The 16,844-nt window shown below is 38.0% G+C and overlaps 1 protein-coding gene across 1 annotated transcript in view; it reads right to left on the bottom strand.

Annotated features, from left to right (window-relative positions):
* Window positions 1–4,446: 4,446 nt before the first annotated feature.
* The window catches only part of LOC103091489 (Fc receptor-like protein 1), a 22,762-nt gene continuing 10,364 nt past the window's right edge, over window positions 4,447–16,844 (bottom strand). Inside the window, 8 exon segments of the mRNA XM_007458044.1 lie at window positions 4,447–4,518; window positions 5,676–5,707; window positions 6,276–6,347; window positions 6,574–6,656; window positions 7,858–7,885; window positions 8,955–9,071; window positions 9,418–9,696; window positions 9,840–10,127. Of these exon segments, the coding sequence (XP_007458106.1) occupies window positions 4,447–4,518; window positions 5,676–5,707; window positions 6,276–6,347; window positions 6,574–6,656; window positions 7,858–7,885; window positions 8,955–9,071; window positions 9,418–9,696; window positions 9,840–10,127 (971 nt within the window).

Raw genomic sequence — 16,844 nt, 5'->3', positions numbered from 1 at the left:
ATAGCAACAACAAAGCAAAAACCTACAGTAGATACACAGAAGACAAAAAGAAAATCTAAGCATACCACTATGAATAATCATCAATTCAGAAAGAAAAACAATGAGAGGAAGAAAAGAATAGGAAGCTACAAAAAGGCAGAAAATAATGAATAGGATGGCATTAGTAAGTTCTTACATATCAATAATTATTTAAATGTAAATTAATTCAATTCCTCAATCAAAAGGCTGAGTGGATAATAAAACAAGGCTCAACTATATATGCTCACAATAGAAGCATGTCGTCTATAAGGACACACAAAGGATCAAAATGAAGGAATGAAAAAAAATATTCTGTGTAAATGAAGCCAAAAGAGAGAAGCTATATTTATATCAAACAAAACAGACTTTAAGTCAAAAGCTATAACATGAGACAAAGAAGGTCATTATATAATCTAAAAGGGGTCAATTTATCAAGAAGGTATAACAATTGTAAATATCTATGTATCCAACATTGGAATGCCAAAATATGTAAAGTAAATGCTAACAGAACTAAAGGAGAAAAAAGCACCAACACAATAATAGTGGGGGGCTTAACTATCCCATTTCTACAGTGGGTAGATCATCCAGAGAATCAATAGGGAAACAGCGAATTGGAACAACACTACAGACCTAATAGACCTAACACACATATATAGAACATTCCACCCAACAGCAACAGAATACACACAGTTATCAAGTACACATAGAACTTTTCCTAGGCTAGATAATATGTTAGGCCTCAAAACAAGTCTCAACAAATTTAAGGAGAAATAAATTATATCAAGTATTTTTTTCCTACCACAATAGTATGAAACTAGAAATCAATAACAGGAGGAAAGCTGGAAATTTTACAAATAAATGGAAATTAAACAACACAATTCTGAACAACAAATGGATCAAAGAAGAAAGCAAAAGGGAAGTCAAAAAATATCTTTAGACAAAATAAAATAAAAACATAACACACCATTACTTGGGAATGCAGCAAAAACAGTCTAATGAGGAAAGTTTATGGCTATAAAAGCCTACACTTAAAAAAACATAAAAGAAAGACCTCATATGAACAACTTAGCATTATACCTCAAGGAACTGGAAAAACAAGAAAAAACTAAGCTCAAAGTTAGCAGAAGTAAGGAAATAATAAAGATTAAGCAAAATAAATGAAATAGAGAATAGGAAAACAATAGAAGAGAATAAGAAAGCTAGAGCTGGTTCTTTGGAAAGATGAACAAAATTGAAAAATCTGTAGTTAGATTAAACAAGAAAAAGAGGACTCAAATAAATAAAATTGTAAGTGAAAAAAGGAGACATTACAATTAATACCACAGAACTACAAGGGATCATAGGAAACTACTATAAACAATTATATTCTGACAAATTGGACAACACAGAAAAAATGAATAAATTCCTAGAAACATTCAACCTATGAAGACTGAATCATGAAGGAACTGAAAATCTGAAGAGATAAGTAATAAATAGGATATTGAATCAGTAATCAAAAACTTCCCCAAAAAGAAAAGTCCATGACTGTATAGTTTCACAGGTTAATTCTAGAAATCATTTAAAGAAGAATTAAAGCCAATTCTTCTCAAGCTGTTCAAAAAATGGAAGAGAAGTAAACATGTACAAAAACATTTTATGAGGTCATAATTAGCCAGATACCAAAGCAAAACAAGGACACTACAAGAAAAGAAAAGAAAAAAGAAACCTACAGGCCAATATCCCTGATGAATATAGATGCAAAAAAAAAAATCCACAAAATACTAGCAAATTGAATTCAACCACACATTAAAAGGATCAAATATCATGATAAAGTGAAATTCATTCCTGGGATACAAAGATGGCTCAACATATGCAAATCAACAACTGTAATATATCAATTTAATAGACTAAAAATTAAAACTATAAGATCATCTCAATAGATGCAGAAAAGGCATTTGACAAAACCTTTCATGATAAAAAAACTTTCAAAATTGAATATATAAGGAATGTACCTCCATATAATAAAGGCCATATATGACAAATCCACAGCTAATAACATACTCAAAGGTGAAAAGCTGAAAACTTTTCTTCTAACATCAGGAACAAGCAAGAGTGGTCATTCTCACCAATCCTATTAAACATAATACTGGAAGCCCTAGCCAAAGCAATTGCACAAGAAAAAGATATAAAAGGTATCCAAATCAGAAAGGAAGAAATAAAATTTTGTATGTGAATGACATGATTTTTATATCGAAAATCCTAAAGACTCCACCAAAAATCTTCTGGAAGTAATAAAATACAGTTAAATTTCAAGATAAAAATAAACACACAAAAAATCAGTTGCATTTCTACACATTAACAACAAATTATCTGAAAAGAAATAAAGAAAACAATCCCATGTATTATAGCATCAAAAACAATAAAATACTTAAGAATAAATTTAACCAAGAGGGTGAAAGGTCTGTATATTTAAAACTATAAGACCTTGATGTAAGACATAGAAGAAGACACAAATAAATGGAAAGATATCCCTTGTTCATGGATTGAAAGAATTAATATTGTTAGTGTCCATACTACCCAAAGCCATCTATACATTTAATGCAATCCTTTTCAATATCCCAATGACATTTTTTCACAGAAATATAACAAAGAATTCTAAAATTTGTTTGGTGCTACAAGAATCCCCAAATAAGCAAAGCAATATTGAGAAAGAAGAACAAAGCTGGAGACATCACACTTCCTGATTTCAAACTATATTGCAAAGCTATCATAATAAAAACAGTATGGTATTTGTATAAAAACAGACACATAGACAAATGAAACAGAATTGAGAGCCCATAAATAAACTTAGGCATATATGGTCAATTAATAATTGACAAGAGAGCCAAGAATATTCAGTGGAGAAGGGATAGTTTCTTCAATAAATGATGTTGGGAAAACTGGATATTCATATTAAAATAATGAAACTGGACTCCTATCTTACACTACTAACAAAAGCAAGACAAAAGCAAACACATAGATACAAAGAACAAATTAGCAGTTACCAGAGGAAAAGAAGGTGGGGGAGAGCAAAGTGGGTAAAGGGAGCCAACTATATGGTAGTCGACTGAAACTAAACTTTTGGTGTTAAGCACACTGTAGTGTAAATGGAAGTCAAATTATAATATACACATAAAATTTATATAATGTTATAAACTGTTACCTCAACTTAAAAAAGAGAAAAATAGAAGAAACACAAATGAGGAAAAAAATGAATAAAAAGAATTTGATAACTGGAAAATAAATAAAAACATGGTTAAAATGGTAAATTTTATGTTATTTATATTTTAACAAAAGAAAAAAAAAGAAAAAATTTATGACATCATATAACAGGATACTACATAGCTTTTAAAATAGTACAATAATCTACATACAGACTTTAAAATATTTCATGATATTTTATTAAATAGGTATACTTCTAAATACCTATATATTCACATGTATGTAGAAGTGTTTCTACAGAAAAATAGAAAAATATCTGCAGAGCTAAGATTTTAACAATGCTAAGCTTTTAACAATGGGTACCACTTGTGGTAACTTATAGGGAAGACTTTAACTTTTACATTATATACTTTTAAAATGTTTTAATTTATGTGTTAGCTTATGATTGCCTTAAAATTAAAATACAGACTTCAAAGCATATTATCACGTTTTCAAAAAGTTTGTGAATTAAGGAAGAAAACATATTTCTAAAGCTTTTAGAGCTTGCAACAAATACAGAACTTTGGATGTAGTGAAACCTACTGAGATTATATCTCCTTATAAATATGGGGGCGTCTAGATTGGTACCTAGATTGGCCTGACATACAAAATATGTCATTAAAATTTAGTATAACTGCAATGGTATTTTATGTAACTTTGCTTTAATTTTAGTTTGGTAACAGTGACCCCCAAATTCACTGCGTCACATATTTTATGTAGAAACAGGTTGATTAACATAAGGGGCAGGGCTGGAGCTCTGTACTGTCTAAGCAGAGAAAGCACTTGGACAAAAAATTATGGACACAGCTTTCTGTATGGAGCAGTCCCACAAAATCACTAACCTTGGGCTCATGCTTTCTAAGCTTCGTTGTCCCTCTACCCCATGACCTCAAGTTCTTTTATTCCTGTCCTGTTTCCTCTTGTAAAAAGAACTCAGAGCAGAGTTTGACCTGTACCCGAAAGAACCAATAGGAATCCGGTTCTAGTGACAAAGTTATTCCCACTCCGAGTTCATATTGGTTCTCCTGGGTAATCTCTTCAAAGCTTGAACCAACTTCACTTCACAGTAGATGCAGGAATAATCTCATGGAGGAAAGCACCTGGATGAGCTGTACTGGAACGCTGATTCTCACAGGATCTCTGAAGGACATATTAGTTCGGAGGTATAGGGTCATGTATGGTTTCCCAAGAGCAGAATCTTCTATAACTTTACATAGCATCTTCATAGTCCACATCTGTAAGATCCACCTTCTTCATCCTAGAATAGATGGCTGAGGAGTTCTAAAAGCAAAGATACATGGATAGAACCTGAGCAGGGAAGACAAGTCGAACATGTTTCCCACAGGTCCTCTTCCCCAGTCCTTTTCCAGTCAGCCTGGATGCACCCTATCATGGTACACCACTCAAGACAAAATTTGGAGCCTCTTGGAAGACTGTGGCCCTAGGCCACCATTTTCAAAGGGCCTGCGTCCCACTATTGGGCTACTGAGATGCTCCTGATGAGCTGCAAACTGACCCATACAAAGCCTTCTCTCGTTTTTATGAGTCATTGTTAGGCTGTTCCATGGACTATAATTTTTCAAGGATGTCATAAATTTGTATTCATAAACTAAATTTAGCCTGTTACTGGAGTTTATCAAGGACTTGAACTCTGTCCTGAGATATTTGGCCGCCACACCACACTAGACTCAAATACAAAGCACCTACTCTATTTGCACATGTGCAGAGTTGGAATTTATGCAATTTTCTGAAAGCATTTTTTTTTTCTTTTTTTGCAGTACGCAGGCCTTTCACTGCTTTGGCCTCTCCTGCTGCGGAGCACAGGCTCTGGACGTGCAGGCTCAGCGGCCATGGCCCATGGGCCCAGCAGCTCCATGGCATGCGGGATCCTCCTGGACTGGGGCACGAACCCATGTCCCCCGCACTGGCAGGCGGACTCCCAACCACTGCGCCACCAGGGAAGCCCCGAAAGCATTTTTGTATCATCAGTGAAGTCTTGAATTGATCAAGGTTCAGAAATTACTGACTTTTAATGACAAAAATCACTTAGGTTAGCTTTATTCAATATTAATTTAGTTTTTGACACATTGTTTGGTTAAACACAAAATGATGCATGTATGGTTCAACAGTATTTCAGGATAAAGATTTTCAAATCTATAGAATTTTTAGACTAAGCATGCACTACAGTTTAGCTATGAACCTTCCATATGTCCATTGCTAAAAAAAGTATATGTGAGCCTCTAAAATTACCTTGTACAATGACACTTTACTGTTATAATCAAATGTTTTTTATCCCTGTGGTGTGAGGAGATAAGGTAGGAGATAGACCATGAGATATCTTGTTTTTCCTAAGTGGCCATAATTTTAAAAATTTGAGAACCTGTCCCCAGAAGAAAGAAAGAAAGAGCATGGAGGAAAGAACAGGGATTCTAACTCACCTTATCCCCAGTATGCATCCCAGGGGGTTCTTCTGTGGAGACAAACATATGTGAGATTCCATTTAAAGTTCTTCATTAAATGAATGTTAAAAGCTTCTTTCTCTCCTGTCTATTTCCCATGGACTTACTTCCATTAATATTTTCTGTCTCACTTTTCTGCCTATCACAAATATGACTCCTTACTGTACAGAGGAAAACTAGTACCTGGGGGCAGTGAGGGTCCGCCAGCCCCTCCTGGCATTTGTACCTCTCAGCATTTCTGTGCCCACCAAGTACGTGATGGGACAACTGCCACAACTAGGCAGCTGTATTGGGGTGCTACAGGGAGTACATAGCTGGTACCATCTCCAATGCTGCCATCTGACTGGGGAGTGAGATATACAGGAGGCCAAGTTAGCATCAGCACTGACATCTACTCAAGACAGCTTCCAGACCAAAGGCCAATCTTCATATAAGGCACAGCAATGCTTATAGTCAGCTCCAAGAGCAGAAGCAGCAGTGCCAAAGAACAGAGCCATGTTGCCATACACAGTCACTGATTATTCTCCCGGTTCCAGGAAAGACAAAAGTCAGAGACAAATTCACTCCCTCATGTCTCACCGGCTGCTGGTTGGTGTTCCTGCTGCACACAGTACACCAAAGAATAAACCTCATCCGCACTTACAACATTCACTGAAAGAGAAAAAAGGAGGCATCGTGACATGACACAGTCCCTTCTTCCTGCCATTTAACTCACTCCATACCTACCACCTATCACAGCCATGAAGATAGATGAGTCATTTATTTGTAGAGGTGGCTGGGACACAGCAAGGTCAGATTTGGTTAATAGACATCACCTTATTGCTTCTTCCCCAGCTTGCTCTGCCTACTTTGGCCCAGCTCATTTGGGAAGCCTCACCATTTTCATAATCAGGGTGTAGTTGCTCTGGGGCTTGTGAGTTGAGGTAGGTGGATTCTTGGGTTACAGGGCTGGGAAGGCTCCTGCAAACACAGAAACACATGCTATCTATCTGGGATAGCATCCTAGATGCCCCAGACATAACTATCTGGGATTATGAGTAAAACAGTGAAGGAGAGCAGCATGTTACAAAGTGTCCTGAATAGAATGCTAATTTACGGGGAAATCAGAAATCAGCACAGCTGTCTGATACAAGCCCTATACTTGCACTGAGCAGGGCATTGCAGAGTATCACTGGAGTATATATTCCACAAATGTACGGTTCTTATTTGACAGCTTACTGTGGTATTGCCCACACCCAGAATAGTGCCATTCACATCATAAGTGCTCGGTAAATATTGAATGAAAAATTATTGATTCACCCCAGATGGAAACCGGTTGCTAGGCAGAGCAAGCAGCTTGAGGAAGGGAAAGAAGAAAATGCTGTTGCATGTGCATCACTGAAAAAGTGCTATTCTGATTTGGAAAAAAATCTGTTTTTTGTTGGCAAAAATAATAACACAGTATAAAATGTATCAACTAAACACTGATATTCCCCGATGGAAGTATTTTAAAAATCTTTTCCTTTTCTAACCAACAAGGACCTATCACATAGCACAGGGAACAATATTCATTATTTTGTAATAACCTATAAGGGAAAAGAATCTGAAAAAGACTATATAACTAAATCATTGTGCTATACACCTGAAACTAACATGACATTGTAAATCAACTATACTTCAATAAAATAAAATCAAAAATAAATTTAAAAAAATCTTTTCCTCTTCTAAGGAACTTGACCAACAATTTTTCAGTATGTTTATTACTTATTCTCTGGCCTGCATTATGGAAATGTGTGTTTATCTTAACTACTCTAGGATACTTAAAACTCTCAAGATCTCTCCATATTTTCATGCTTTCTAGCACTCAACAAAATGACTTACAGACTCTCAGATATTGGTTCATTGAATAAATGCACGAAACTGGTCAATATAATAGAATTGTCTTATTCTGCAGATTTAGTGAGGGAGACAAATTAGGAAAAATGATGAAAGGATTTAAATTAATTAGTTAATATATAAAAGAAGAGGAATAGCAGATGAAGTTACCAGTGGAAGAACTCTGGAGTAGCAGTTTTGCATATGACAAAATATGGAAAAACTCATGAGAGAGAACAATTCAAAAAATTGTTTGAAATAGATTTTTCTACATTAACTGTGCACACAGAGAAAGCAGAGGTCTCACCTGAGTGGATCCCTGGCTGAACGACTTCCTGCAAGTCAAGCAAATGAACATACATGTCAATGAGGGAACTCTCTTTCTCAGTGCTTTCATACAGCCCCTGTGCGGGGAATGTGCCTTGTTTCAGGATTCCCATTGCGAGATGTCACTGTGTGCTCAGAGGACATCCTGGCAATTATTTGGGCAGATCCTTCATATTGCTGATGAAGAGATTTAGGTCCAGAATAGTTAAGCGAGCTTCCCAAAGACAGTTAATACCAGAATTGGACTTGAGCCCAAGGCTCTGTACCCGCACACCTATAACATTTTTTGGTTTTGGTTTTAGAACATACGACCTAATCCTATCATGACAAAAGGCACTGCCATAGACACAGTATAGTTGGGGTGACATCTCCAAAGATGCCCAAAAAGCTTGGAATTTAAGTAAGAATCTCACATTGTCCTCTCTTGCCCCATCTCCAACTTGCTCAATGGAGAACAGGAAACCAAGATTAAACATACAAATAAATAGGTAATAATCAATTGTAATAACATGTGAAGTTATTGGTACTCTGAGGAAGAATAATAGAAGAGAATTGTAAGCTGTGTGGTCAGGTGAAGCCTCTTGGAGAAAATGACATTTAAGCTGAAAAGTGAGAAACACTCAGCAAAAAGCATATGTGTGGATGTGTGGGTAAATATTTCAGGGAGAAGAAAAACCATGTGACAATATTCTAAGGCAAATAAGAATTAGTGCAATGACTTTACCTGGGAGATTGTCAGTATAGCTGGAACTGCTAACTGTATTTCTCTTCTAAGTGGCTGATTAGTTATTTTAAGTAGTTACATTTTTGTATAAAAATTAAACCACAGAAGTACAAGGTATCAGTTTAACCTCAATTGATATTATGTGGGGATGAAGGGCTATACTAAAAACTTTCACTACTTTAATAGGTGCCATTCCATGTGCTGGGGCAGTGGGGATGACTATGAGCAGATCTATAGGCAAGGTGGCTAATGGGATATATTCATCCTTATTAGTATATATGTCACAAATCTTGCCTTATTTCAGTGAAAACAAAGGTCACAGTAACAAAATACCAATCTCTATAAATACAAACCTATTTTTCTCTTGAGCCAGCAGCAAAATAATAGGGCCATAGTGGTGGGACCAGAGATGCCAAGCAGCACCTCCATGACTCCTGAAGTAAGAACTTCTTTTCTGTCCTCCATAGGCACTGAAGGGAGACACATGTACATGAGCTGCCAAGGAGAAGGGCTTGGGTTTGGAGAGCAGATATCTTGAGTGTGGGTTGAGGCAAGGTCTGCTCTTCCTGGGGGAGGTGGGGAGGTAGGACTTACTTATGCACCTAGGGACTTGCAGCTTATCACATTGATGAGAGAAGAGAGGCACCAGTTTTGATGTCCCCCATGCCCCCTCGGATATATCTTCCAGGACAGGACTACCCATAGAAGCCTCATCTTGGTTAGCACACCAGCAGAAACTTTGTGGGGTCAGCAAAACTCTCCCAGAATGCTGAGAAAGAGACATTGACTGAAGTAGTTCTACAGCATGAGCTATACCTATGATATTGAGTGGTACCACCTCACTGTGCTGGGCCACCAGGCCATTGTTGGCCTCACAGTAGTAGTTTCCAGAATGTTCTGCAGTCAGAGAGAGGTTGAAAGACACTCTTCCTCCAGAGGGAGCTGAGCTGCTCCCCAGGGCGACATCCTCATGATAAAACTGGTACAGGATCGGGGGAGAGCCTCTCCAGACCTCGCAGGGAAGCTCCACCACATCCCCCAACACAGCCTGGGCACGAGGAGCCCTGAGGGTGAGGACAGGGTGAGACACTGGAACTGAGAGAGACAGTAGACTGTCAGAGGGGGTCTCTGATGATGACAGACTCACAGTCCCTTCCCACAGAGGCTCAGCACCAGTTAACTTCCTCAGGGTGTCCCAGGGGAACATGCTGGCTGAGCAGAAAGGCAGTGGAACTTACTTCTGACAGTGATGCTCACCAGCTCACTGAGCCTGGGGCCATAGCCATTGTCAGCCACACAGTAATATTGCTTAGAGTCACTCTCCCTCACCACAGAGATCTCAAATGTCGCTGTCAGTGAACGCTGGGTCTTCATTTCCAGGTTTAAACCCAGGGCCCCTTTGTACCAGAAGAAAGTGATATCTCCTGTGCCCCCAGTGACCAAGCAGAAAAGAACCAGCTTTTCTCCCTCCATCATGTATCCACCTGGAGGCTGTATCTCCAAGCTCACATTACTGATGGGGATTCCTACACCTTCCTACAAGATGACACAGGAAGGCCCTGAGTAGGGAGGGTTTCATGGACAGGGTAGGTGCGACAGTCCTGAAAGAAAAGGCCTCTGGTGAAGTCAACAGCTTATATTGTTTAAAGGTGGGGCAGGGAGCTAGTGGGCAGAGAGGGTCCTGCTGATTTGGAATTGGCACTGGTTGGGTTGATGGTGGTAGGGTAAGAAAGACACCATGATATTCCCATGGAGGCTACAGTGTCTTCTCCCTGCCTAAGACAGTGTGATTCCCAGAACCCTGATCTCTCAAACTCCCATTTTTCAAGGCAGAGTAGTGTAATTTTTACAAGTCTAGGTTACAAATCACACTGCCTGGGTTTGAATGTTGGTTCCAACTCTTCTTGTGCGTGCTTGATCAAATTACTTAACTTCTCTGAGACTCAATTTCCCATCTGGAAAATAGAGAAGATAATGACAGTTATCTCCTACAGTTGTGATGCTTCAATTAAACAACATGTGGGTCAGATTGGTTCAAGATGATGGAGTAGAAGGACATACACTCACTCCCTCTTGCAAGAGCGCTGGGATCACAACTAACTGCTGAACAATCATTGACAGGAAGACACTGGAACTCACTAAAAAAAAAACCTCACATCCAAAGACAAAGCCACAATGAGATGGTAGGAGGGGTGTAATCACAATAAAATCAAATCCCATCATGCTGGGTGGGTGACTCACAAACTGGAGAACAATTATACCACAGAAGCCCACACACCAGAGTGAAGGTTCTGAGCTCCACATCAGGCTTCCCAATCTGGGGTTCTGGCAACAGGAGGAGGAATTCCCAGAGAATCAGACTTTCAAGACTAGAGGGATTTGATTGCAGGACTTTGACAGGAATGGGGGAAAAAGAGACTCTACTCTTGGAGGGCACACACAAAGTAGTGTGCTCATCAGGACCTGGGAGAAGGAGCAGTGACCCCATAGAAGACAGAACAAGACCTATATGCTAGTGTTGGAGGGTGTCTTGCAGAGGCAGGGGGTGGCTGTGGCTCACTGTGGGGACAAGGACACTGGCAGCAGAAGGTCTGGGAAGTACTCCTTGACATGAGCCCTCCCAGAGTCCACTGATTAGCCTCACCAAATAGCCTGTAGCCTCCAGAGCTGGGTTGCCTCAGGCCAAACAACCAATGGGGAGGGAACTCAGCCCCACCCATCAGCAGACAAGTGGATTAAACTTTTACTGAGCTCTGCCCACCAGAGCAACACCCAGCTCTACCGACCACCAGTCCCTCCCATCAGGGAGCTTGCACAAACCTCTTAGATAGCCTCATGCAGCAGACAGCAGAAGAAAGAAGAACTACAATCCTACAGCCTGTGGAACAGAAACCACATTCACAGAAAGATAGACAAGATGAAAAGGCAGAGGGCTATGTACCAGATGAAGGAACAAGATAAAACCCCAGAAAAACAACTAAATGAAGGGGAGATAGGCAACCTTCCAGAAAAAGAATTCAGAATAATGATAGTGAAGATGATCCAGGACCTCAGAAAAAGAATGGAGGCAAAGATCGAGAACATGCAAGAAATGCTTAACAAAGACCTAGAAGAATTAAAGAACAAACACCTAGAAGAATTAAAGAACCAACAAACAGAGATGAACAATAAATAACTGAAATGAAAAACACACTAGAAGGAATCAATAACAGCATAACTGAGGCAGAAGAATGGATAAATGACCTGGAAGGCAGAATGGTGGAATTCACTGCCACAGAACAGAATAAAGAAAAAAGAATGAAAAGAAATGAAGACAGCCTAAGAGACCTCTCGACAACATTTAATGCACCAAAATTCACATTATAAGGGTCCCAGAAGAAGAAGAGAGAGAGAAAATATTTGAAGAGATTTTAGGTGAAAACTCCCCTAACATGGGAAAGGAAATAGTCACCCATGTCCAAGAAGTTCAGAGAGTCCCAGGCAGGATAAACCCAAGGAGAAACACGCTGAGACACGCAGTAATCACACTGACAAAAATTAAAGACAAAGAAAAATTATTAAAAGCAACAAGGGGAAAATGATAATAACATACAAGGGAATTCCCATAAGGTTAACTGCTGATTTCTCAGCAGAAACTCTACAAGCCAGAAGGGAGTGGCATGATATATTTAAAGTGTTGAAAGGGAAGAACGTACAACCAAGATTACTCATTCAGCAAAGATCTTATTCAGATTCAACGGAGAAATCAAAAGCTTTACAGACAAGAAAGACTTAGGAGAATTCAGCACCACCAAACCAGCTCTACAACAAATGCTAAAGCAACGTCTCTAAATGGGAAACACAAGAGAAGAAAAGGACCTACAAAATCAAACCCAAAACAATTAAGAAAATGGTAATAGGAACATACAAATCAATAATTACCTTAAATGTGAATGGATTAAATGCTCCAACCAAAAGACACAGGCTTGCTGAATGGATACAAAAACAAGACCCGTATATATGCTGTCTACAAGAGACCCACTTCAGACCTAGGGACACATACAGACTGTAAGAGAGGGGATGGAAAAAGATATTCCATGCAATGGGAAATCAAAAGAAAGCTGGAATAGCATACTCATATCAAATAAAATAGACTTTAAAATAATGTTACAAGAGACAAGGAAGGACACCACATAATGATCAAAGGATCAATCCAAGAAGAAGATATAACAATTATAAATATATATGCATCCAACATAGGAGCACCTCAATACATAAGGCAACTGCTAACAGCTATAAAAGAGGAAATAGACAGTAACACAATAATAGTGGGGAACTTTAATACCTCACTTACACTAGTGGACAGATTATCCAGATGAAAATTAATGAGGAAACACAAGCTTTAAATGATACAATAGACCAGATAGATTTAATTGATATTTATAGGACATTCCATCCCAAAACAGCAGATTACACTTCCTTCTCAAGTGCACATGGAACATTCTCCAGGATAGTTCACATCTTGGGTCACAAATCAAGCCTCAGTAAATTTAAGAAAATTGAAATCACATCAAGCATCTTTTCCAACAACAACGCTATGAGATTAGAAATAAATTACAGGGAAAGAAAACGTAAAAAACACAAACACATGGAGGCTAAACAATAGGTTACTAAAGAACCGAGATCACTGAAGAAATCAAAGAGGAAATCAAAAAATACCTAGAGACAAATGACAACAAAAACAAGATGATCCAAAACCTAGGGGATACAGCAAAAGCAGTTCTAAGAGTGAAGTTTATAGCAGTACAATCTTACCTCAAGAAACAAAAAAATCTCAAATAAAAAATCTAAACTTACACCTAAAGGAACTGGAGAAAGAAGAAGAAACGAAACCCAAAGTTAGTAGAAGGAAAGAAATAAAATTTTAAAGATCAGAGCAGCAATAAATGAAATAGAAACAAAGATCAATAAAACTAAAAGCTGGTTCTTTATAAACAAAACTGATAAACATTTAGCCAATAAGAATTAGATTAGAAATGAAATAATTTCTAATAATCAATGATTAGAAATGAAAAAGAAGTTACAGTGGACACCACAGAAATACAAAGGATCATAAGAGACTACTACAAGCAACTTTATGCCAATAAAATGGACAAACTGGGAGAAATGGACAAATTCTTAGAAAGGTATAACCTTCCAAGGCTGAACCAGGAAGAAATAGAAAATATGAACACGCCAATCAAAAGTAAAGAAATTAAAACTGTAATTAAAAATCTTCCAACAAACAAAAGTCCAGGACCAGATGGCTTCACACGTGAATTTTATCAAACATTTAGGGAAGAGCTAATACTCACCCTTCTCAAACTCTTACAAAAATATTGCAGAGCAAGGAACACTCCCAAATTCATTCTACAAGGCCACCATGACCCTGATACCAAAACCAAAGATACTACCAAAAAAGAAAATTACAGACCAATATCACTGATGAATATAGATGCAAAAGTGCTCAACAAAATACAAGCAAACAGAATCCAACAACACATTAAAAGGATCATACACCATGATCAAGTGGGACTTTTCCCAGAGATGCAAGGATTCTTCAATATATGCAGATCACTCAATGTGACACACTATATTAACAAATTGAAGGAGAAAATCCATATGATCATCTCAATGGATGAAGAAAAAGCTTTTGACAAAATTCAACACCTATATATGATAAAAGCTCTCCAGAAAGTGGGCATACAGGGGACCTACCTCAACATAATAAAAGGCATACACGACAAACCCACAGCAAACATCATTCTCAACAGTGAAAAACTGAAAGCATTTCTTCTAAGATCAGGAACAAGACAAGGATGTCCACTCTCACCACTATTATTCAACATAGTTTTGGAAGTCCTAGCCACGGCAATCAGAGAAGCAAAAAAAATAAAAGGAATACAAATTGGAAAAGAAGATGTAAAACTGTCACTGTTTGCAGATGACATGATACTATACATAGAGACTCCTAAAGATGCCACCAGAAAACTACTAGAGCTAATGAATGAATTTGGTAAAGTTTCAGGATACAAAATTAATGCACAGAAATCTCTTGCATTCCTATACACTAACAATGAAAGACCAGAAAGAAAAATTAAGGAAACAATCCCATTCACCACTGCAACAAAAAGAATAGAATACCTAGGAATAAAGCTACCTAAGGAGGTAAAAACCCTGTACTCAGAAAACTGTAAGACACTGATGAAAGAAATCAAAGATGACACAAACAGATGGAGAGGTATACCACATTCTTGTATTGGAAGAATCAATATCGTGAAAATGACTATACTATCCAAAGCAATCTACAGATTCAATGCAATCCCTAACAAATTACCAATGGCATTTTTTACAGAACTAGAACAAAATATCTTAAAATTTGTAACACCATATACAAAAATAAACTCAGAATGGATTAAAGACCTTAATATAAGACCAGACACTAAAACTCTTAGAGGAAAACATAAGAAAAACACTTTTTGACACAAATCACAGCAAGATCTTTTTTGACCCACCTTCTAGAGTAATGGAAATAAAAACAAAAATAAACAAATGGCACCTAATGAAACTTAAAAGCTTTTGCACAGCAAAGGAAACTGTAAACAAGACAAAAAGACAACCCTCAGAATGGCAGAAAATATTTGCAAATGAATCAATGGACAGAGGATTAACCTCCAAAATATATAAACAGCTCACGCAGCTCAATATTAAAAAACAACCAACCTAATCAAAAAATGAGCAGAAGACCTAAGTAGACATTTCTCCAAAGAAGGCATGGCCAAGAGGGAAAATCTGCTCAACATCACTAATTATTAGAGAAATGCAAATCAAAGCTACAATGAGGTATCACCTCACACTGGTTAGAATGGGCATCATCAGAAAATCTACAGACAACAAATGCTGGAGAGGGTGTGGAGAAAAGGGAACCCTCTTGCACTGTTGGTGGGAATGTAAATTGCTACAGTCACTATGCAGAACAGTATGGAGTTTCCTTAAAAAACTAAAAATAGAATTACCATATGACCCAGCAATCCCACTACTGGGCATATACCCAGAGAAAACCATAATTCAAAAAGACACATGCACCCCTATATTCATTGCAGCACTATTTACAATAGCCAGGTCATGGAAACAACCTAAATGCCCATTGACAGACTAGTGGATAAAGATGTGGTACATATACACAGTGGAATATTAGCCATAAAAAGGAATGAAATTGGTTCACTTGTAGAGACATGGATGCACCTAGAGAGTATCATACAGAATGAAATAAGTCAGAAAGAGAAAAACAAATATCGTATATTAACGCATATATGTGGAACCTAGAAAAATGGTAGAGATGAACCAGTTTTCTAGGCAGAAATTGAGACACAGATGTAGAGAAGAAACTTATGGACACCAAGGGGGGAAAGTGGTGGGCAGGGTGGGAGGGTGGGATGAACTGGGAGATTGGGATTGACATGTATACACTGATGTGTATAAAATAGATAACTAATAAGAACCTGCTGTATAAAAAATTAAATTAAATTAAATTAAAAAAAAGTAAAAACAACATGTATGAATCACTAGAACAGGGCCTACGGCATTTGAACTGTCCAGAGGATTTTTGTAGTGGTCCAGGTTCACGGAGTTGAGTTTTGAGGAAATCTGGGAAAGCCCAGCTTTCGGAATGTATTAGCAATTGTTTTATGGTATCATGGCTACATCTTTGTCTGAGAGTGGGAGAGGATGTCAGAAACGTCAACCATGTTATATGGGATAACACGGTTCAGAATCACAAAACACCCTCTTTCCTTTTTATCTGTCAAAATCAGACCTCAGCTTCTCTTCCATAAGCCCTTCCCCCATAGCCTTTTCCTCAAGGCCTCCTCTTAAGCCTCAGTCAGATTTCTCCCTTCTTTGTAGTTTCTATTAATAGTCGACCTTTATGACACCACCACACATTTCACCCTAGTTGTTTAGGATGCCAGTTAAGCATCAGCTTCTCATAGTCAGGGACAATATATTATGCAGCTATTTCCTCCACACCCTCCAGCACAGTGATGACACATGGTAAGGGCTTCCTAAAAATTCTTTTGTTTGCTTGAATGCGAATAGCAAGGATAAGGGAAGACCCCTTAAGAACTCTGATAAAAAGAAGCTCAGGTACATGTCTCAAACAGCATCCGTGGGGCTTCCCTGGTGGCGCAGTGGTTGAGAGTCCGCCTGCCGATGCAGGGGACACG

This window comes from Lipotes vexillifer, unplaced genomic scaffold, assembly GCF_000442215.2.
Source record: "Lipotes vexillifer unplaced genomic scaffold, Lipotes_vexillifer_v1.1 scaffold238, whole genome shotgun sequence".
Classification (NCBI taxonomy): domain Eukaryota; kingdom Metazoa; phylum Chordata; class Mammalia; order Artiodactyla; family Lipotidae; genus Lipotes; species Lipotes vexillifer.
This window is presented reverse-complemented; position numbering and strand designations above follow the sequence as displayed.